This window comes from Ahaetulla prasina, chromosome 5 (genome assembly GCF_028640845.1).
Source record: "Ahaetulla prasina isolate Xishuangbanna chromosome 5, ASM2864084v1, whole genome shotgun sequence".
Taxonomy (NCBI): Eukaryota; Metazoa; Chordata; class Lepidosauria; order Squamata; family Colubridae; genus Ahaetulla; species Ahaetulla prasina.
In genome coordinates, this window is record NC_080543.1 from 109,178,594 (window position 1) to 109,202,177 (window position 23,584).

Sequence of the window (23,584 nt, forward strand, 5' to 3'; positions counted from 1 at the left end):
GGAGAAAACCCGAACAACCAAAGACATATATATATATATATATATATATATATATATATATATATATATATATATATATATATGTGTGTGTGTGTGTGTGTGTGTGTGTGTGTGTGTGTGTGTGTGTGTGTGTGTGTGTGTGTGAATTGAGGAACGCTCTTTTCAGAGGTTTTACTGCACTCTGTGTCTGTCATTTTTGGACAACATTTTTGTATTTTCCATGTAAACAGACTCATAATCAAAAAGGCTCACATTTAGATTAGTGGCTGGTTGTAATCCAAACCAGTGTTTCTACACAGAAAGGCATTATAAATGTGACTCTGAGCTTCTAAATGTTGATACTGTTCAGTTAGGGAAGGACTAGAGGGTAGCAATTTGTCATATTCAAGCCTTGTAATAAAGTGTCAGATTAATAGCACAAACAAGAAAATAATAGATTTGATAAATTCCTTTTATTTTATTCTATTTTCTGCTGAGGGTAATCCAAGAGGAAATTATTCTACCTTTTTAGCTTTCATTCTTTTCCAGCTTCATTCAATGAAACTCTGGATATTTTAGTTTTCTATTGAGATATAAATAAGTTCATTCTTAGCATCCTCTACCTCCTCTACAGAAAGCTACTTCCTGAATTGAAAACTTCAATTTTCTTTGGCTTACCCATAGCCAACTCGATCTTTGTGCCAAACTCTGTCCATTAGGCAAGGAAATCACAAAACTCAATTATCCCAGTTTCCAGTTAAAATAATAAAAACTCATTATCAATCAATAGCACAAAACACTGTATCCATTTCATCCTTATTTCAATATTGTGGACAATGTCCTGTAAACTATGGTGTATTGTTTTTTGTGATGTTTTTAAACTGTTTAATAAAAATTATTTTTTAAAAAAAGAACAATTATTTAAACTTAGAACATAAAGTTTCAATGGGTATTGGAAATATTGGGCATACATGTGAATTCTGCAGATCTAAGGAAGCTTGTCATTTATTATCTATGGAACAGCAACTTTTCCCTAATCTTACCCTCTATGATCCACTGTTGCACTCTGGTGAATGATCCACTTCTCTAGATTGCCTAATTGCAAAGAACATTTCTTCTGAAATAAAGCTTTTGCTTTTAGTTACTGTGACTGAAAAATGGGCATTTTTTAAAAAAACAGAAATCAATTTCTTCAGCAAGAGGTTTCATCTGATGCCATTCATCTTTACTTGTAATAAGATTTAATAAACAAATCTTACCTTAAAGCAGTTTTTGAATCTTTTGCTCACCAAATAGAGAGCAATTGGGTTGATGCAGGAATTCAAAGATGCCATATTGATTCCAATGTAGTTCATCACCAGCAACAATCTGTACCCAAAACCAAAAGATTGAAGGTTTATTATAATAAGCATTACAAGATGACCAAGGCAACATATTGTTGTTACACAGATATAGTAGGTTTTTTGCGGGGAACAGCTCTGGAACCCCAAATGCTCCCTTGATCATGAAACACAGCACTGCATTGTGAAAACAACAAGAAGTAGGGAGGGGTCAAAATTGGTAAGATAATGGGTGAAGTGTTGTGCTCTTTTGCATGTGCAGGCAAAAGAGAAGGTTTTGTTAGGAACTGCTTCTGTGGGAAAGCAACATCAGAAAAAGTAAATGTAAAGAGTTATCTTTTAAGTAATCATCTGATTGAACTCTCCCTGTTTGGAAGAAAACTGATTCCATTGTTAGTGAAAGTAAATTTATGGATCAGTATGTAACCAGTTTCCATGGAAAGGAAACACTTAGAGAAACTACCTTGCAGAAGATACTATCTTGAGGGTTCTAAGGTGTATTCCTGCATTGAATAGGTAAGGGGATTCATAATTCCTAAAAGTTCTTAAAGCATTCCATGGTCTTTAAGGAAATCCAGGGAAGAGAAGGGTTTCCCAGTCTTTCATGCAAAAGCACATTGCGTTCCTACACTTATACTGTCTCAACCTTATTTAAAAAGTTATATCCTTATGATTATTATCCAGGAATCTTCTAGGAATCAATTGCATCTGTGTATATCTTCCAGACAGTTATTTATAGCATTGTCAAGATCACTAATACTAGAATGAAATACTAACAAGTATATATGATGTCCCAGATTGAGTAGTGAGCAATAGTAGTTTATTGGAAGCATACAGTATATCATGTCCTCTTTAGGAGAACAGATGGGAATTTAAGACCAGCTACAACCATAAAGATACATCTCCTATAGGAAACGTGGAGGTTGCACATGGAACTATTGACATTCAATATGATCTTACTGACCTTTTTTGTCCTGAATTTTAAAGGATTTTCCTTTGATTTAAGACTGGGGTGTCCAAATTTGGCAACTTTAAGATTTATGGACTTCAACTCCCAGAATTCTGGGAGTTGAAGTCCACAAGTCTTAAAGTTGCCAAGTTTGGACACCCCTGATTTAAGAGAAAATATTTTTTCTAAAGTCAGATTTTAACACAGAATTAATTTATTTTTGACAGAACTTCAGTCCCGTTAGGAATCCTGCATGTGTTTGCAGTGATTGCATACTGCTGATAGAGCACAAAATCTGGCTCTGCAGCATCATTTCAAGCTGTAACAGTCTTACCTGAAAAGATCACACCTGTTTGGGCTGCGGGGATCATAGAGAGCAAACTTCAATATGCTACTGAGATGAAGAGGCAGCCAGCACAGGGCGAAAACAACCACTAAACAGAACACTGTTTTGGCTACTTCACGTCTCTGAAAGCAAAGAAACACACAATTGGAAATAAAACAATAAATAAATAAATAAAACAAATTCCTTGTGTGTCCAATCACACTTGGCCAATAAAAAATTCTATTCTATTCTATTCTAAAAGTAAATAAATATTTGGCTATATTAATGGCTATTCATGGTTTCTGGTTTGTTACAAGTAGTCTTCAACTTACAACAGTTCATTTAGTGACCGTTCAAAGTTACAATGGATCTGATAAAAGATAACTTGTGACAGTTTTTCACACTTACAATTATTGTGGCATTCATTGTGATCAAAATCCAGACCCTTGGCAACTGACTCATATTTATGACAATTGCATGTGATCCCTTTTTGCGACCTTTTAACAAGCAGTAAATGGGGAAAACATGTTAATATTCACTTAACAATGGTGTTACTAATTTAACAACTGAAGTGATTCATTTAACAAATGTGGCAAGAAAGGCCATCAAACGGGGCAAAATTCACACAAGTGTCTCATTTAGCTACAGAAATTTTGGGCTCAGTTGTGGTCGTGAGTCAAAGACTACCTGTATGCTTAAGGATGAATACTAAAATCACAACAAGGTTTGTTTTACTCTTCTTATCTAACTCCTTGCAATGTCCGTCCACATTTCAGTATGTAAAACAGGAGCCAACATGCATAGAACTTATGTCGTTTCTGTGATTTAAACATGCCCATTCCAAATAACTAGACTTTCACATAATTTACCCCTGGCAGTTTCTCTACTCCATGTACATCAGCATCCTGTCTATGGAACGCTACTTCCAAATTCATGGTGGGAAAAGCTACTAGAAAGTATATACAAAGGAACAGTGGTGAAAATTTTCCACTTCTTCCCCAACTCAATACAATAATTATATTTGTGTAATAAGTTTTTTTAAAACTTGTTGGGGAAGAAGTGGAAAAAGTTGGGGAAGAAGTGGAAAATTTTCACCACTGTTCCTTTGTATATACTTAAAGCGATTTTAACTGAATCAGCAAAAAGAATGAATTGTAACCGCTACCCGCTGGGTAGACTTTCGGTAATTCCAGGCTTCCTAGAATACTACCGTGATATATAGTTACCCTGTTTCCCCAAAAATAAGACAGGGTCTTATTTTCTTTTGACCCCAAAAATATGGCCTTAGCTTTATTATTGCAGGTCTTATTATTTTTGAAGTGCAGGACCTCAAAACCTCGGCCCCTGGCAGGGGGATTGATGCTGGAGCGCCGACCAGCTGTTCTGCCAATGCTACTCAGGCCACTGTCTCTAGCAATCATGGCAGCTCCCCACTGCCCGGAAACTTCTTTTCTTCCACCCTGACTAACTGAGCAATTGTCACCTATAGACAGGTTTTCTGTCATTTGTAGGTTGGAATACACATCTCATCTCTCCCAGATTGTTTTTTTTCACTGCTCTTATAATTAGCAATGTTTATTTTATTTTTTTGTCATAACAGTATATATAAGCATTCACATGAAATAACTATATAATATATAAGCATACATATGAGCATAAGTATATAATAACTATATTAATTGGATATAATGAAGAGGAACAATAGGACAGGGAACGGTAGGCACGTTTGTGCTCTTATGCACGCCCCTTATAGACCTCTTAGGAATGGGGTGAGGTCAATAGTAGATAGTTTTTGGTTAAAGATTTTGGGTTTTTGAGAAGAGACCACAGAGTCAGGTAATGTGTTCCAAGCATTAATAACTCTGTTACAGAAGTCATGTTTTCTGCAATCAAGATTGAAGCGGTTAACATTAAGTTTAAATCTATTGTTTGCTCTTGTATTGTTGTGATTGAAGCTGAAGAAGTTTTCAACAGGAAGAACCTTGCAATAGATGATTCTATTATTCTATCTTATGCCACTAAGTTCTTCATTGAAGGCAAAGAAACTGTCCGTCAACTATTTTTCACTATCTTCTTTGTCTACCCTTGCCACATTTTATTTTAGTTTTCATACCTTACTTCTGTAAATCAAGCCTGTTTATTTTGTATCATTATAGGAAATGGCAATGGTTCTATAGGAAATTTGGGAAGGAAACTTTATTAAAAACGTATTTTGTTTAAGTTTTAACTTTCATTTTGTTTGAAACTGTACCCATGATACTAGGTTTATACCCTTGTCTTTCAAATAAGACAAAGGTTTCATTTCTGCTTTTACCTGTTTCAGGTGGTCATTTAATGCTATCTGCATCCCACTCTTTTTTCTTAACATCTCACAGGTCATCAGAGTATAGAAAAGAGCAGTGATTAACAGTGGCAAACAGAAATAAAAGCCAAAAATCCACCAGTCTTTAGCTACCTGGTAAAACTGAGAGAAGGGAGAGGGAGGGAATAGAAAAAAAAATCAGAAGTGTTAAGATATTGTTTTGTAAATGGCGGTAAAGGATATATGCAAATTAGCAATTGACAAAACACTGAATGCCAAGGGATCAGTGCAGTGGTGAAATCTGAACCCATTTACTACGGGTAAAACTACCGGTTTACTATCTGAACTGGTTTACTATCCCTGGGAGGGGGGGCAGGGGTTTTTCTACCAGTTCTCCGAACCACCCGCCACCATTGCTACCGGATCAGCCGATCCAGTCCGAACCAGGAGCATTTCACCCTTGGATCAGTGCTAAGAAGAAAAGTAGATCTATCAATAAAATGTAGCTCCATGAACTTATCGGAAACTCAAAGCAACAATGAGGTCCAGTCATCCTGAGGGAAGTTTTTCACCCTGATATACCAGTGGAATCCTTCTTATTTCTGCAATCATTTTCTCTTAGAATTTTATCAGCATCTTTCCACTAGTCTTTCCATTTCTTGATCCTGGACCACTCAGAATAACATAATACTAGAGATCAATCAATATTTCAATCAGAATAGAGCTGGAAGAGGTCTTGGAAATCTTCTAGTCCAACCCGCTGCTCAAGCAGGAGACCTTATACCATTTCAGACAAGGAGCTATCCAGGAACTTGTTTGATGCAGAATGTCTGTCATTGGGGCAGCTATGACCAGTCACCCAGGTCATAGTTGCCCCAAAGGTGCTTTTTTTTTTGTCAAAAGGCAGCTGAACTGTTTTTTCCAAGGAGGAGGAGGAGGAGGAGGAGAAGGAGGAGGAGGGGATGAAGAAGAAGAAAGTAGTTTCTCATCCAAGAAGCTTCATCAGTTCTGATGGGGAAGGGGCAGAGATGAAAGGATAGATACTAACAGTTGAGACTGGATGGTGGAGGCATGGAATGATAAGTTCTGATAGGATGGTGGGGGTGGTGGAAGGATTGTATTTCTTTGCAGTGAAGTGGTTGTTAGCACTCTTTATGAGCTGTTGAGGCCACTTGGGGGTTATCTGTGCCCTCAGGGTCACCTGAATCAGGATCCAATTGGTTCTTGGAATCTTCTTGGAACTGCTACAAGGGCTACATCATAGATTGGAGATAGGTAGTGTCATATTCCTCTTTCTCTTTTCAGGGATGATTATTCAGTTCTAACATACATGGATTCTTTTATCCCTCTTTCAGTGGTCCTCTCTATCCAAAATGTGGTCTTTGCTGTCTTCAAAAGAGTGATCTTTATCTTTCAAATGCAGATGGACCACTGAATCTTGTCTTGATGGGTTTGATCTCCTATGTTGTGCCATGCACTTGTGAAGTGGTTGGTTTTTTTCACCAATATACAGATCTGCACATGTCTCGCTGCCTTGTATTGTATATATCACTTTGCTCAGTTTGTATCTGTGGGTTTTATCTTTGGGGTGGAAAAGCTTCTGACTTAGGCTATTCTTGGATTTAAAGTGTAGTTGTAGTGTTGGTTGAAAATCCCCCTGAGCTTTTCAGATATCCCTGCCGCCTATGGAATGACAACTTTGCTATGTTTGTTGTTCTCTTCTTTGTCTGTAATGGAGGCGATCTTGTTGGGTCTTTTTTTGGATTTGATAAAGGCCCAGTTACGATAATCACAAGTTCTGAGGGATACCTTGAAACTTTCTTTAAACCCAAAAATATTGAGGGGACAGGAAGGTTAATAATTTTAAATGGAAAGAATTGGGCTACTTTAAACAAAGTGAACAAATTGAATTTTATATTTTTAAAATGAAATTTTAAGATTAAAAAAAAGAGTTATACTTAAAAATTTGAAAAACCACAATTTCTCTTATTTACTCATATTCATGGAATTGATATATTATTACATGTCCTAACGTCTCTGAATCCCTTCAGACATTTTTCTTATTTGAACGGAAGAATATAAACATTTTAAATAAATAAATTCTGTTCAGGCAATAGGGACTACATGTTTTCAATTTGATTCCAAAACGGTGACTTAAAGCACATGGAAGTCCAAATGTAGCATATGCCTCCTACTATTTAAAACAGTCATGTCTTCTTCCAGGACTAACCAAAATACTAATTTGCAACTAAATCCTAAACATTACACAGCACTAATATTTAATTACAGAAATAGATGACTGCATGTTACCTTCATAAAAGATGATTCTTGGTGACTAAGTAAACAAGTAGACAACCTCTGCCCTCTGTATGATATAGTAACAACATCAAAGCCTATAGCTTCGGGAATAGCTAAAACAAAGGACACAACCCAGATCAAAACAATTTCAATTGCTGTCCATTTTGGTACGCCAATTCCTTTGATACGGCTCCATGAAGCAACAGCTCGATACCTAAATATAAAAAAGAGATCCCAGTTAGTTTAAGGAAGAATTTTTCTTAATGTAGTGCTCTTTGGATATTTTGCACCAGAAATGCTATAATTTTGGGCCATTGATTAAATTATATGTGGCCAATAAACAATAAACGAGATCATTTGGGAAGAACCATTAGTTAGAAGGTGTGTATCTCTTCAGATGTTGGTGAATTCCCATTCCATGAACTCTAGTCAGCATGGGCAATGGTGAAAGATGACAGCAGATGGAATTCAGAAATATCTGTGGGATGGCAGATTGCCCATTGCTCATGCTGGTATATGCTATAGCAGGGGTCTCCAACCTTGGCAACTTTAAGACTTGTGGACTTCAACTCCCAGAATCCCTCAGCCAGCAAAGCTGGCTGAGGAATTCTGGGAGTTGAAGTCCACAAGTCTTAAAGTTGCCAAGGTTGGAGACCCCTGTGCTATAGTATATCGGAGTAACATTTTGCTCTTTTTGTCTGATGTGAGGGACCATCAATTTTGGCTTCTTCCTTTTTTTTTTAAATCTAGGTTTAGTTCAACTTTACCATGTCACAATGCAAGCCACATCAAACCCTTGGGATGTGGGTTTTTCCCTATGCTAAGGTTGTGCTCAGGTACGGGAAGCAGGAAAGAATTGTACTTTATTCTCCATTCATGGAATTTTGAACTTCCACTACTACTGAAGTAGCAGAAAAACGGCTGGACCTCCAGGTACTCTCTAGGCGTCTTCTCCGGCGTTTCATCTCTCTCAGCTCCTCAGAGAACCAAGGAGCCAATTGAGATCTACGCCGGGTCAGAGGCCGCAAAGGCACGACACGGTCCAAAGCCCCAGCCGCGGCCTGTTCCCAGGCCGCAACTAGTTCTTCGGTCGTGCCGTGGGCAAGATCCTCAGGGAATGGCCCAAGCTCTGTCAGGAACCTCTCGGGGTCCATCAGGCGCCTGGGATGGAACCAACGCATTGGTTCCGTCTCCCTGCGGTGGTGAGCAGCGGTCTGAAAGTCTAGGCGGAGGAGAAAATGATCTGACCATGACACAGGTTCCGTCACTAAATCTCCTAATACCAGATCATTAAACCACTGTCCAGAGATATAAATCAAGTCCATTGTGGACCCCCCCAATGTGTGTAGGGCCATCAGTTACTTGAATCAGGTCCAAGGCCGTCATGGAAGCCTGGAACTCCTGGACCACCGTTGATGACAAGACGGCCGATGGCAGGTTGAAATCCCCCATGACCAAAAGTCTGGGGATCTCAACCGCCACTCCGGCAAGCACCTCCAGTAGCTCAGGCAGGGCTGTAGTCACGCAGCAAGGAGCCAGGTACGCAATCAATAGACCCATCTGATTCCTATGGCCCCACTTCACAAGGAGGGATTCACAACCGGCTATCTGAGGCACAGTGGACTCTCTCGGCTCCAGACCTTCCCTCATCACAACCGCCACCCCTCCACCCCTACCCTGGGCCCTCAGTTGATGGAATGCTCGGAATCCCGGAGGGCACAGTTCGACCAGGGGTACACCCCCTTCTGTGCCCAACCAGGTCTCCGTAATGCCCATAAAGTCCGCGGACTCCCCCTGAATAAGATCGCAGATCAGGGGGGCCTTATTGACCACGGACTGGGCATTGCACAACATCAACCGGAGGCCCAAGCTCTGAGGATCTTGACCTTCCGGGGAACGGGTAAGGACTAAGGGGCCGGAGCATGTGATCGCTTTTAAACAGCGAGCACGTGCTCCCAAAAAATGATACGGCCCCTTGCTTCCGCCATATCTGCCCCTCCCACTTACCGTACAGATGGAACAGCCCTCAGCACCTGGAACACCTGGAACATACCCCTCCCCCCCCACCCTCGGACCGGATGAAAAAACGCCGTGAACAAACCCCGGGACTGGATATTCCCTCCCCGACGGGTTTTTCCCCCCACCCGTCTCTTCCCTCCCCCCCCTTTAAAAGACCTTTTTTAAAAAACCTATTTACAAATCCCCAGAGATTCTTCTTCATTGCATGCCACCTCTCCAGGTCCAAAGACCCCTCGTTAAGGCAGGCCCTCGATAACACAGAGGGCCATTTCTGCGAGGCGGGGGAACCTCGCAATCGAAGAAGTTCAGCAGGCGAGTATTTCATGCAAAGATTATAAATAACAGCAGGAAAAAAGGGCATCCCTGGACAGTAGATGATATTGTGGCCTACGGACAGAGCCAGGACAGTCACGAACCAAGGCCAATAACGGCCGGTAAGGGGCATAATAAAGATGGAAATTCGGCTGATGGATTCCGCCCATTGATGCCGCCAAAGATAATGCAGCAAAAGTTTCGCCCACCAATGCCGTCCATGACTAAATCCGAAGCCGTCCATAATTGATGCCGCCAGTGCCGAAAGCAGAAAAAGGGTTTCTAGCCACCGATGTCACATGATGTCATACGCGGCCAGAAGTCAGCTGGAATCAGATTCCGCCTGCCAGAGCCACCTGTGTCCAACGCCGCTGGTATCAATGCCACTGATGATTGATACGGCAAATAGTCCAGCCGCCAATATCAAACACGGCTAGCAGGCCGCTGGTATCAATGCCGCTGATAACAAATTCGGCAAACAATCCAGCCGCCGATATCAAACGCGGCTAGTAGGCCGCTGGTATCCAAGCCGCTGGTAGCAGCTGGTAGGCCGCTGGTATCAAAGCCGCTGGTATCAAAGCCGCTGGTATCAAAGCCGCTGATGACAAGTGCGGCAGAACGATCCAGCTGCCGAAGTCATAACGCGGTCAGTAGGTCCCAGACGATGCCGATGGTATTGCTGGTATCAATGCCGCTGATGACAGACAATGCCGCTGATGACCGAAGCGGCAAACACTCAGCCGCCAATGTCGTGCGCGGCCGGCAAGCAGCAAGCCGCGATCCGGCCCAGCCATTTCCAGCGAGCACCGTTCCGCGCCCCTCAAAATGGCCGCCATCATCCGCCGTCTGCTACCCATCCGCGACTCCAGCCCCGTTCCCGGCAACCGAGGATCTAGCGAGGCTCAAAGGTCTCCCTTCGGTTGCCGGAAAGATGACATACGGGGCGGACGGCTCAGGTAGCTCGGCAATCGACCTCCACGGCATCGCGGCCCAGGAAAACCCGACCCGCCGTCAGCATGAAATTCAAAACGCCGCCATTCTTGCGCATGCGTAGTTTTGGGATCTTTATTTTTGTGTGAGTTCTATTTAAATAATTTCTCAAAACTTATTTTTCCAAACAAACAGCATTGGTAGAAATTTATTGAATCTCCAGGGAGAAAATGGGAAGATTAGGAAGTTTATAAATATTCCATTCTCATGTTTGTTATTTCTAATTAATACTGAGGATTCTCTCTTCCTTTTTAAATTCCACACACCCATTTATTTCTTAAGGTCCCTTTGTTGGTGTGAATCTACGTATTCTGTGTCTTAATATTTCACTTCCAATACTCATATCATTTAAAAAAGACAAAAAGAACTGTTTTCTCACCTATCAATACTGAGAGCACATAAACTTAGCACTATGATGCCGACAGATGTCTTTTGAAAGAATGGGAATAATTTACACAATTCAACTCCAAAAGGCCATTTTGCTGCGTGAAGCTGTGGAGAGAAAAAGATGGGCTAAGCATTTCAAACTTTAGAATAGAAAGACAACACATGCCAAACTAATCTTATGCTAAAAATTACCAATTCTTGGAAGCTTAACCTTGGCATCTGGAAACAAGGAAATCATGTCTGAAGTCTAGAAGATACTATTTTTTTCTTAAAACAGCACCAGCTGTTTAGAATTATTCTTTTGCAGTGCACAATATCATGCGTGTTTTAGGCTTAATCTGGAAAGATCTATTCATACATCCGTCACTGGGATTTACATTAATCTCCACATCTCTATCACAAATTTGGATGGTGGAAAAAAATTCATAATGTTTTGGAAGACATCTGCATCTACCAATATGAAGTCATCCGTTGCTATGGTTGGAAAGTGTACTTAGCTTTCTCCTTTGGCTTTTGAAAAACAATGTAATAGCATTCTCAGATGGCTCTTGACAGAGGTAAGACTGATTATGGAAAGCTAATCTTAAATTCTGAGTTTTGGCAGAACCAAACACTATAGCTTTTCATTCTCCATCCATGGATTCTTTTTCTGCTGATACAAATACCTGGCTCCCCAGCACCAACAAATCTTTATAATGATTCCAAAGGCAGAGAGGGATAGAGGAGAGGAGTATTAGGTGGCTTAAAAACCAAGCTGAGAGTAATGGCCAACCCCATTTATTGTTCCTGAATACTGCATGTTCTGCAATCAGCTATGAGTAGTGCTAACTCAGGCTGGAATGGGACAACTTGCTGCAGCCAATTCACCACAGCCAACTCACCATGGGACAACTTGCCATGGCCAACTTACCACAACTTACCTCGCTGCAGGACAATTCAATTTAATTATATAAAATAATTAAAAACATATTTTAATTTTGGTCATTCACAGATCATTTTGTCCCTCTTTTGGCTTCCTTCCTTTAATGATTCTACTCCACTATTTCTTCGATATTAGTGTAACTCTTGTTGTGTGGCAAGTTGACTGTGGCGAGTTGGCCATGGCAAGTTGTTGTAGACCAAACTCAAGCTATGTAGTGAAGTGCTTTGGATCTGGAAGGAAAGACTGATAGGGAGCATGCAAGGACAGCCATGTAATATTTGGCAGCAACATTTTTAATTAAACATTTCCTAGGAATATATTGCAGCATGTGATATGGTTCCATTACTCCCACTTACAACTGCTTTGTAGAGTTTCCAGCAGATGCAACATGAGTGTTTCATGTTCTCCAAATACCTTTACCCCTTCATATCTGAAATACTGCATAGTACCTAATATTAACTATACTTGCAGATGGGTGGAGATCTTTTAACATTTTAGATTCTGCAAGAGAACAGTTACAACTGAAATATATTCTATGGTAACTTGTTCTAATACAGCACTACCTATGTTTTACTTTCAAGACTTGCCTGTCAATCTAAATTGTCCTTTTAGCCTGGATATGATGACATATTATTGGTCTAGTAAAACCCATATGTTAAATATTTGCTTGGACTGTAATAATTATTCCATTTGTAAGAATGTCAGCTTCATACTGCAATATCAATCCTGAATCATTGTAATAGTTCCACTGTAATATCATCAAATTTGTCTTGAAAATAAATAATTTGGGACATGCCTTGGAAAATCTATGTGATTTAGATGCATATGTTTGGCTTTGAGTACTGTGTACAGCTGTGCATATCTGAAGGACTATAGGGAAGGTTTGCTTTGGATCTTGCACAAAGATTAAAGCAAATATAAATTTTAAAACGATGACATCAATTTCTCCCCCAGAATGCTGAAAGGACTGCTTTGCTGGATGGTAGAGTATTATTGTGAATATTGTAGGTTCAAATAACTTCTGAATATTTTTTGAAGGATAGTCTTCAATTATGCTATACATGTGAAGTAACAGGTAACAGTAACAGAGTTGGAAGGGACCTTGGAGGTCATCTAGTCCTGCTCACACAGGAGACCAATACTAGGGATTCGAACCGCCGAACCGCCGACCTTTCTGATTGACAAGCTCAAGTGTCTTATCCAGTGGTGAAATATAAACTTTGTTACTACTGGTTCTGTGGGCGTGGCTTGGTGGGGGGGTAACGTGACTGGGTGGACGTGGCCAATATTTTTTTTTACTTTTAAAAGCATTTTTTCTACAACCTCTTCAGCTGAAGAGGTTGCAAAAAAATGCTTTTAAAAGGTTCTGGCGATCTCATCTGAGTTGCCTGATCGTCAGAACCTTTTAAAAGCATTTTTTACAACCACTTCGGTTGAAGAAGTTGTAGAAAAAATGCTTTTAAAAGGCTCTAATGATCCCAGCTGAGCCGTGCGATCTTCAGAGGCTTTTTTTTTTACTTTTAAAAGCATTTTTTCAGCCAAAGAAAAAATGCTTTTAAAAGTTAAAAAAAAACTCTCTGATGATCGTGCGGCTCAGCTGGGCATGGGTGGGGCGGCAGGGATTTTTGCTACCGGTTCTCCGAACCACCTGCTGCCATCGCTACCGGATCAGGCAATCCAGTCCGAAACGGAAGCATTTCATCCCTGGTCCTATCCACTGAGCCACCTAGCCTGCCTAGTGAGCCTCTTATTTTCCTCAATATCAATATAACTGTGATAAATTTTAATTGTGATTACAACTGTTCCTATGATGTATGCCTGGCCAAGGCAGAGCAATTTTAAAGAAGACTTGATGACCAGCTGAATGATATAAATATTAACAATTATTAATTAGCAAACCAGTTTGTTATTGTGGTTAAAATGCTGGCCACGAAATCAGAAGATTGAGTTCTAGTCCCACCTCAGGCAGGAAAGGTGGCTAGATGATCTTGGGCCAGTCACTCTTTCTCAACCCACCTCATGTCACAGGGGAAACTTGTGGGGAAGTTGGGAGGAGGAAGGAGTTTTGGGTATGCATGCCACCTTATTTATTTAAAACAAGAAATAACAAAGGTGAGAATATAAATCAATTTCAATTCATGAAAGTTCTCCTAAGACAGCTTTTTTTTTCCAAACCAGCATCTTTCAGTTGTTTTGTACTTCAAATCCACATTTCTCCTCACCAATGCTAACTGGAGGTTATAGAAGTTGACACTGAATCAGTGGTGAAATCCAATTTTTTTTATTACCGGTTCTGTGGGCGTGGCTTGGTGGACGTGGTGTGGTATGGCTTGGTGGGTGTGGCAGGGGAAAAATACTGCAAAATCTCCATTCCCACCCCACTCCAGGGGAAGGATACTGCAAAATCCCCATTGTCTCTCCATTCCTGGGCGAAGGATATTGCAAAATCTCCATTCCCACCCCACTCTGGAGCTATCCAGAAGTGGTATTTGCCAGTTCTCTGAACCACTCAAAATTTTTGTTACCGGTTGTCCGAACTGCTCAAAATTTTGCTACCGGTTCTCCAGAACCTGTCAGAACCTGCTGGATTTCACCCCTGCATTGAATACCTTTGAAGGGCATCAAATTGGGGGAAACTATTTTAAGACCTGAAGCCTTAATAAAAGGAGGATAAAATGAGGTAAGCATATCTTCATGATCCAAATATGAATTAGATTAAATGATCAAACAAGATGAACCAAGCTCAGGTAGAATGTAATGACTTAAGAAAATACCTTAATAGTACTTTTCAATCATAACATCCTTATCATCCCGACAGAATCAACAGAGAGAGGGTATTTGGACTTAGCAAACAGAGATGGCAAATACCAACTGTGTAGTCACAGTGATCCTGATGCTAAAATATATTAGGACTGTGTGGTACTTCAAAGCATAAAGGAATGTGAACAAACTTTTCTGCAACTTTTTAAATCAACTGCTGCTTATCACAAACCATGCAGCTGTTCTGACCAGCTTCTACTGTTTGTCATCCCAGAAAGCATCCTAACTACTTTGAAGATTTGCAGACAAATATCAGTTTACTGTCCAGATGCTCTGAATCCCCATTTTAAAAATTCAGTCTGAAGTATCATACAGCCCTAAAGGACCCAATAGTCACCTAATATTTTTGGCTTCTAGGTATAGCCCACCTCAGTTTCCCTTCAGTTGGGTTTCCAAAACTGCACAAACTGCACAAAGTAATTAGATCACATGCTGATCTATCTTTGTGTACAGGTAGTCCTTGTCTTATGACCACAACGAAGCCCAAAATTTACGTTGCTGAGCAAGGACGTTGCCATGTGAGCTTTGCCCCATTGTAGGATCTTTTTTCCACAATTGTTAAACGAATCCCTGGAGTTGTTAAGCAAATCATATGGTCATTAAAATAAATCCAGCTTCCATCATTGACTTTGTTTGTCGGAAGCCAGCCCTGGGGCAATGGAACTATCATAAATATATGCCAGTTGCCATGTGCCTGAATTTTGACCATGGGATCATGGGGATGCGTGCAATGGTCGTAAGTATGAAAACTGATCATGTCGCTTTTTAAAATGCCATTGTAACTTTGAATGCTCTTTAAATAAATGGTTGTAAGTCAAGGACCTACTGTACTGTATTCACATCATAGGCTATATAAATATGTCATGAAGAGCAAACAAATAGTCACAAATTTTTATGAATGCTTGGAGGAGGTATAAGAATAATTTGAATAATTTGAAAAAATAGAGCAGTGACATTACTCTAAATATATATAAAAGTCGCCATATGCTTTTATAAATATCATCTGAATGATAACCGTCAGCATTGATCTATATAGATGCGAGACAGCAGATTTAATTGATGTAGGAACAATAAAGCAGGGAATTTTGAGCCTTTTAATAATGAGGACCCAGATTGTTGGGTGACTCTGTAAACCACTTAGAGAGGGCTATAAAGCACTGTGAGGTGGTATATAAGTCTAAGTGCTATTGCTATTATTAATCGATTGTTTTATGAAGGCTTTAGCAAGAATGTAACATAAATAAAGATGCAAGCTAGCATTGCAAAATGTGGTATTTTGTAATTGCATGCCTTCTAAGCCACAAGAAATAAACAACTACCACTTATCAAACTTTTCAGGAAGAGCAGCCAATGGCCTATTTGGCCTAGAGCTGCTTCACCAAATGTTGCACTCTTAATTTGCAGCCCCCCTCAGATATTTGTATAAAATATCACCTTGCACCCTGGACTGAAATGCACTGTCACAAACTAATCCAGAAAGCAAAATCCAGCGATAGATAGACATGAAGGAAAATGGAACACAGGCATAATCACTAGTAGGTATAGGACTGGGAATATCTGGCAGCAGCCACATAGAAAAAACCCTGTTAATTCCAGACAAACTTTGCTAAAGACATGAATCTATTGTAGAAGACAGGGGAGAGCTTTGATAAATAGATACGAGGCTGTTAAAGGCAAAATGCAGAAGTCACAGAGATAGGAGTAACTGATAGCAAATAAACTTATCTAGAGGGGAGCAAGAGAAAATGGAAGATTTAAGAGCTTTGAAACCCCCCTGAAGTCAACTAAGGCTTCAAACTGAATAGTAACAAATACCAGTTTCCTAGTGAATGTAGCTTAGCTTAAAATGACTATTAATTTGAATTTTTAAGAGTACTGTAAGCTGCCCATTCTTGTTTTAGGTATAGAGGTATATACCTTTCAGAATTTGAGTTTGGAATTGGGTTTTTTTTTTGAGATTTTGCTGTGACAAAAAAAAAAATCACAGCAGTTTGAAGGAAAGGAAAACTTAAAATCTTTCAAAACTGAACTAAGAGTACAAATAGTTCTAGGAAAGAACTACTTAGAGTTGGGGGGTTTTCTGGAACGCTGAGAGACTGCAGTAAACAGGCAGTCAGAATCAGTTATAACCAGCCAAATGATGGAGGGAGAGGGGAGGAAATCTGTCTTAAAATTCTTCCGAGGTAAGTGATGAATAGATGGCTCAGTTGATAGCTCCCCTAGAAAACTTATAAAACCTGGAAGGCACCACATTAAGGGAAGGTTGCTTTGACATAGATTAGAACAGAAGTTTTCAAACTTGGCAGCTTTAAGACTTCTGGACTTCAACTCCTAGAATTCTCCAGCCAGCATAGCGAATTCTAGGAATTGAAGTCCACAAGTCTTAAAACTGGCAAGTTTGAAGAACTCTGGACTAGAAGAACTTGTGTATCTCCAGATACGACTGAATCCTAACTCCTATAACCTAAGCTAGTTTAACCAGCTGGTGAGAAAAGATGCTAGACACTGTGATTAAGCAACCTGAGAGAACTCAAACTCAAATAATATCATGCATTCAGTACTTTCCAGTTGACCAAGTTAACTTGGCATAAAACAAGCCCCATGACTTTTGTACCTTGGAAACTAATTTCCATAAGAGGGAGGGTTTTTACTACAGAAAACTAGACTTGGCCATTTATGTGCAGTTCCCAAAGTTTATCTAAGGCATCTTTGTAGCATTTTAAATGTGAGATAATGTACACCGAAATTCCCCATTATAGAAAGAAAACTTTATATTATTAGTTCTTATTTCTTTAGACTTCCAAGGATTTCATATTGTTCTTCAATACTCCACCTTTGAGGTATTATTATTCTTATTATTTATGCAACTTGGTTCTTGGATTTCTCACTGATAGACCCCAGTATGTGCAAGTTGGGACTAATATTTCTAACACCATGTTCTTTAGCACAGGTTCTCCTCAGGGTTTTGTCCTAAGTCCACCATTGTTCCCCTTGCTGACCCATGACTCTTGTGCAAGGTTTGCTACCGACCATATTGTGAAGCATGCAGATGATACAACAGTGGTGGTGGACCTTATTCAGGAAGATTTTAAGTGAAACAGATACAGCAGTGCTTGAATTTTCTGCATTGTATGAGAAAAGCCCATCTTCCTTCCCTTATCCTTACCACTTTCTATAGAGGGACGATTGAAAGCATCCTGTTGTATTGTATTACTGTGTAGTTGGGGGTATTACAGTTTCAGACAGGAAAGCAGTGCAGAGAGTGGTGAGAATGGAAGAAAAGATTATTGGAAGTTCACTTCCTTCTATCCAGGATATGGCATATAAGCAATGCTTGACAAGGGTCCAAAGAATAGTCTGGGATGCTACACATTCTCGACTCACAACCTCAATATTCCTCGACTTACAACCACAATGGAGCCCAAAATTTCTGTTAAGTGAGACATTTTGTTAAGCACGTTTTGCCGAATTTTACCACTTTTCTTGCCACAGTTGTTAAGTGAATCACCACAGTTGATAAATTAGTAACCTGGTGGTTATAAGCGAATCTGGCGTCCCTGTTTACTTTGTTTGTCACAAGGTCGCAAAAGGGAATCACCTGACCCTGGGACACAGCAAAGGCCATAAATATGAACCAATAGCCAAGCATCTGAATTTTGATCACTTGATCATGGGAGATGCTGCAACGGTTGTAACTATAAAAAAACGGTCATAAGTCACATTTTTTTCAGTGCCGTTGTAATTATGAATGGTCACTAAATGAACTGTTGTAAGTCGAGGACTAACTGTATAGCATATGTATGTGCATGTATGGGTTAGAATAGCAGGATAACTCACTGCTCACTCCAGGAGTTCAATTCTGAGTGGCTCACGGCTGACTCAGCCTTCTATCCTTCCGAGGTCACCAAAATGAGGACCCAGATTGTTGGGAATGGAGATTTTGCAGTATCCTTCCCCTGCCATGCCCACCAAGCCACGCCCACAGAACCGGTAGTAAAAAAAATTGGATTTCACCACTGGTGTACACACACACACATTTTTTAGATCAGGCATCAGAATTTCATTTTTTAACCTTTGCCGATCCATTCACAGAAAAAAAAAATGACAACAACAGCAATAAAAAAAACCTTCTTGGATCCGACCTTGTCACTGCCTTACCTTGTACAAGTTGATGGGAATGTCGATGAGGATGAGCAGCAGGTCCCCCAGAGCCAGGCTGGCGATGAGGATGTTAGGGCCGTTCCTCATGCATTTGTTCTTGTAGATGATTCGAAGCAAGGTGGAGTTCCCGATAATGCCCAGCACAAAGACCAGGCAACCGATCACCGTGTTGATGTATTTGAAAGTATTCTTGATCTCCGTCTGGCTGCGGCACATCGGGTAAGCGGGGGGAGGCGCTCGCCCAGCCCCGCCAGGCGATCCCGGACGAGAAGCGTTGGAAGTCCCGATGCTTTCCTCCACTTCGGCTGCCACGGGAACCGCGCTGGTCCAGGAGGAGGCAGCCAGGCTCTGCGCGGTTATCTCGGCCAGGCGCGGCGAAGACTTGCCCAGCTCCAGCGCTCGGGTGCCGCCCGCGCAGTACACTAGGGCTGCCGAGATCCAGAAGCGCCACAGGATGCGCCCAGCCATGATCGCAGGGCAGCTCCGACAGAAGGCAGGGCAGAAGCTAGGACGGAGTATGTGTGTGTGTGTGGGGAAGGGGAACCCTATGAAATAAAAACCACCCGTAGGATAAGGCTAGGGATCCCCGCGCTTCGGCTGGCAGCGGGTTCCTCCAGCGGCTAATCGCAGCCAGCCGGAGCACGTGCGCCCACCCGGAGCCAGCGAGCCAAGCCCGTCTGACCAACCCCGGCTTTACGCGCTGTCGGGGGGGGAAAAAAAACTCGGGGGAGAGGCGGATGCCTGGAAAGAAGACGATTCGCTCGGGCTCAGAAACGTCGCTTCCTGAATAAACACAAGTCGGAGCGATTCTGCTTTGAAGAAGCTTTGGCGGGCGTGAAGCCAGTGCTGGGGTAAGTGGAGGGGGGCGCAGATCTCTGGTTTGACTAGACAGTCACTTATCTAACATGGTATAGATTCTCCTGCTTGAGCTGGGGGCTGGTCTAGAAGACCTCCAAGGTCCCTTCCAGCTCGTTTTATTCTAATTTGATATAAAATTGGGGACTCTTACTTTTCCCAGGCTTCCAGGAGGGGAAAATAATAATAACAATAATAACAATAATAACAATAATAACAACAACTATTATTATTATTATTATTATTATTATTATTATTATTATTATTATTATTATTATTATTATTATTATTATTATTATTTTAATAATTAAACAAATAATTAAACTTTGCAACAACAAAGTCGAAATTTAATATGTGAATGCAGCAAAATCGCACAAACTGATCACAAAGCTAGACAAAGTTGCTAAATTAATCCACTGGTCATTATGTAAAAAATACGATTTACCTGTATCCAAAAAGTCATGAAACATAAAATGGAAAAAGTGATAGAAAATGCAGAAGGTGAAAATCTTGTGGGACTTTCGAATACAGACGGATTGTCATTTGGAACATAATACGCTAGATATTACAGTTGTCGAAAACCAAAACGTACAATTTATTGACATTACAGTACTAGGAGATGCCAGAGTGGAAGAAAAAGAACTGGAAAAAAATCATGAAATATCATGACCTGGCCATTGAAACTACGTGATTATGGATAAACATGTAACAGTGATATCCATTGTCATCAGGGCATTTGGTTACCACGTCCAAGAATTTTATAAGATACATCAACAAATTGCAGCTTCCTGCAATAACACAAGCGGAACAGCAAAAAACTGTGCTACCTGGACCATTGTACATCTTAAGAAGGTACTTGGTTGATACCTAGGATGCTGGCAGCAACCCATATCAACCATTAGCACCAGTGAATAGAATAGAATAGAATAGAATAGAATAGAATAGAATAGAATAGAATAGAATAGAATAGAATAGAATAGAATAGAATAGAACAGAATTTTTTTATTGGCCAAGTGTGATTGGATACACAAGGAATTTGTCTTGGTGCATATGCTCTCAGTGTACATAAAAGAAAAGATACCTTCATCAAGGTACAACACTTACAACAATTAATGATAGTCATAGGGTACAAATTTAGCACTTAATGATATAACACTTAATGATAGTCATAGGCTACAAATAAGCAATCAGGAAACAATGGTATTTGTGATGCATTTTTGAATGTTCAGTTGACTGAGTTTCATGTTTAATGAATAAAATAAATAATAATAAAAGCTGTTATGCTATATACAGATTGCCTTCAACTTACAACAAACAGTTCACTTAGTGACAGTTCGAAGTTACAACGACACCAAAAAAATGAATTATGACCATTTACCGTGGGTGCAGATCTCTGGCTTGATAAAATTGGTGACACCACTTTTCCCATGTCTTCTGGGAGGGGATTTTTAAAAAAAAAAAAAAGAAATTATGACTATTTTTCACACTTATGACCGGGGGCACAGAGCTCTGGCTTGATAAAATTGGGAGCTCCACTTTTCCCATGGCTTCCAGGAGAGGAAAAATAAATTTTAAAAAAAGCTCTCATGCTATATACAGCTAGTCCTTGACTAACAATGGCTCACTTAGTGACTGCTTGAAATTTCAATGGCACTGAAAAACTGACTATGACCATTTGTTACACTTATGATCCTTACAGCATCGCCATGGACTTACATGGATTTACATTCGGATGTTTGACAACTTTCACATTTATGACTGTTGCAGTGTCCCGGGGTCATGTCATCCCCTTTTTTTCACCTTCTGACAAGCAAAGTCAACGGGGAAGCCCGTTACTAACTTAACAACTGCAGTGATTCACTTAACAAATGTGGCAAGAAACGTTGCAAAATGGTACAAAACTCACTTAACAAATTTCTCACTTGGCAACAGAAATTTGGGGTTTAATAGCAGTTGTAAGTTGAGGACTATCTGTATTAAACAAGAAACGGACAGACAAGTTTTGGTAGTCAGAAAACTATCCGGAGTAACTTTTATTAGGGAAACTGGAACCCCTCGAAAGTCCATGGGAAAGAATCGGGGGTGAAATCCAGCAGGTTCTAGAGAACCTGTAGCAGAAATTTTGAGTAGTTCAGAGAACCAGCAAATGCCACCCTATAGCTGGCCCCAGAATAGGGTGGGAATGGAGATTTTGCAGTATCCTTCCCCTGGAGTGGGGTGGGAATGGGGATTTTGCAATATCCTTCCCCAAGGAGTAGGGTGGGAATGGGGATTTTGCAGTATCCTTCCCCTGCCATGCCCACCAAGCCATGCCCACCAAGCCACACCCACAGAACCGCTAGTAAAAAAAATTGAATTTCACCACTGGAAAGAGTGTATATATTTTGTTGGGGGGGGTTGTCTTATATTGAGGAGGTATGTGGATTCCTTAATTGGGTTTTTTTTTAAAAAAAGCATCTCAACTGCTCCGCTCCCAACTATTTTTTGAAATGAGAAATTTCAAGAAAGATCAACAGTTACAATCCATGTGCTTACCTGGGTTAAACTACTACATTGCACATACATTATGAATCAGAATTCAGCCTTAATTTTCTCCACCGTTTGCTTGGACTATAAACTTCCAAATCATGGTGTTAAACTGTGGATTGCTCTCAATCAATACGTTAAAAAAACATTTCCCTCATTTCTCTTAAGGTTAAAGGTAAAGGTAAAGGTTCCCTTCACACATATATGCTAGTTGTTCCCGACTCTAGGGGGCGGTGCTCATCTCCGTTTCAAAGCCGAAGAGCCAGCGCTGTCCAAAGACGTCTCCGTGGTCATGTGGCTGGCATGACTCAATGCCAAAGGCGCATGGAATGCTGTTACCTTCCCACCAGAGATGGTCCCTAGTTTTCTACTTGCATTTTTTACGTGCTTTCGAACTGCTAGGTAGTTCAGTCAGAAGCTGGAACAAGTAACAGGAGCTCACCCCGTTACAGGGCACTAGGAATTTGAACCGCTGAACTGCTGACTTTTCAATCAACAAGCTCAGCGTCTTAGTCACTGAGCCAATGCGTCCCTTAATTTTCTCCAACGTTTGCTGTAACCACTTGGACTATAAACTTCCAAATCATGGTATTAAACTGTGGGTTGCTCTCAATCAATACATTAAAAAAACACACCATTTCCCTCATTTCCCTTTAAGCTTACTCCCAAGTAAATAAACAAACATGAAAATGAATAAATAAACTATAAAGCAGAGGATAAATCAAATAAAGATTAATATTAAATGAATTAGTAAAAGTGTCATTTTTTTGCTGTTGAGTTGCATATTTGTCTGATTGACTTTTCCCCTTGAAAGTTGTCTGTGTTGGAAAGAGATGGATTTAGCTCCCAGTGATAATGTCTTTTCTGGCTTGAACTTTTCTGGCTTGAAATAGGCTACATTCAATGTCCAATGACTGACCGTCCTGTACCAAATTCTGAAGGGACAACCCTGATGACAGCAAGGCTACATGGCTCAATTCTTGGATGTGCTTCATTTCCAGCAAATCAGGCTAGCTATTTGGAAAGCTCCCATCCCCTCCTTTTCCAGATATAGGCTTGTATAGTTTCTGTCATTCACAAACCCCTGGGCAGGGGGTTGGACTAGAAGGCCTCCAAGATCCCTTCCAACTCTGTTGTTATGATTATGATTATTATTATTATTATTATTAAGTCCTGGAAATCATCAGGAAGTCATCCTTAGCAGGACATGCAAAAGGAGCAGTACTGGGAAGCAAACTTTTACAAGCTTGAAAATCATTACAACATACAAATGTGTGGTGGAGCTGATGGGTATATCGACCAGAAAAGACCAATGTTTTTAGTTAACATGTATGCAGGGCTACAGATTACAGGAAATTCGGTGGGAATTGTCATCAGTTGGCATGGCAGATCTCTGCTA

The 23,584-nt window shown here is 40.5% G+C and overlaps 1 protein-coding gene and 1 long non-coding RNA gene across 5 annotated transcripts in view; one reads left to right on the forward strand and one right to left on the reverse strand.

The window, feature by feature from the left end:
• The window catches only part of EDNRB (endothelin receptor type B), a 32,373-nt gene extending 12,912 nt beyond the window's left edge, over positions 1 to 19,461 (reverse strand). The window contains exons 1-6 of the mRNA XM_058184712.1: positions 18,802 to 19,461; positions 10,894 to 11,006; positions 7,206 to 7,407; positions 4,908 to 5,057; positions 2,603 to 2,736; positions 1,239 to 1,347 (exon numbers count right to left, since the gene is read on the reverse strand). Coding sequence (XP_058040695.1) covers positions 1,239 to 1,347; positions 2,603 to 2,736; positions 4,908 to 5,057; positions 7,206 to 7,407; positions 10,894 to 11,006; positions 18,802 to 19,272 — 1,179 coding nt within the window. The 5' untranslated portion in view covers positions 19,273 to 19,461. The remainder of the gene's footprint in view (positions 1 to 1,238; positions 1,348 to 2,602; positions 2,737 to 4,907; positions 5,058 to 7,205; positions 7,408 to 10,893; positions 11,007 to 18,801) is intronic.
• Positions 19,462 to 19,527: 66 nt separating this feature from the next.
• Positions 19,528 to 23,584, forward strand: part of LOC131199208 (uncharacterized) — a 70,019-nt gene continuing 65,962 nt past the window's right edge. For all 4 annotated transcript variants that reach the window (XR_009155296.1, XR_009155299.1, XR_009155298.1 and 1 more), the window contains exon 1: positions 19,528 to 19,655. This is a non-coding gene — a long non-coding RNA (uncharacterized LOC131199208). The remainder of the gene's footprint in view (positions 19,656 to 23,584) is intronic.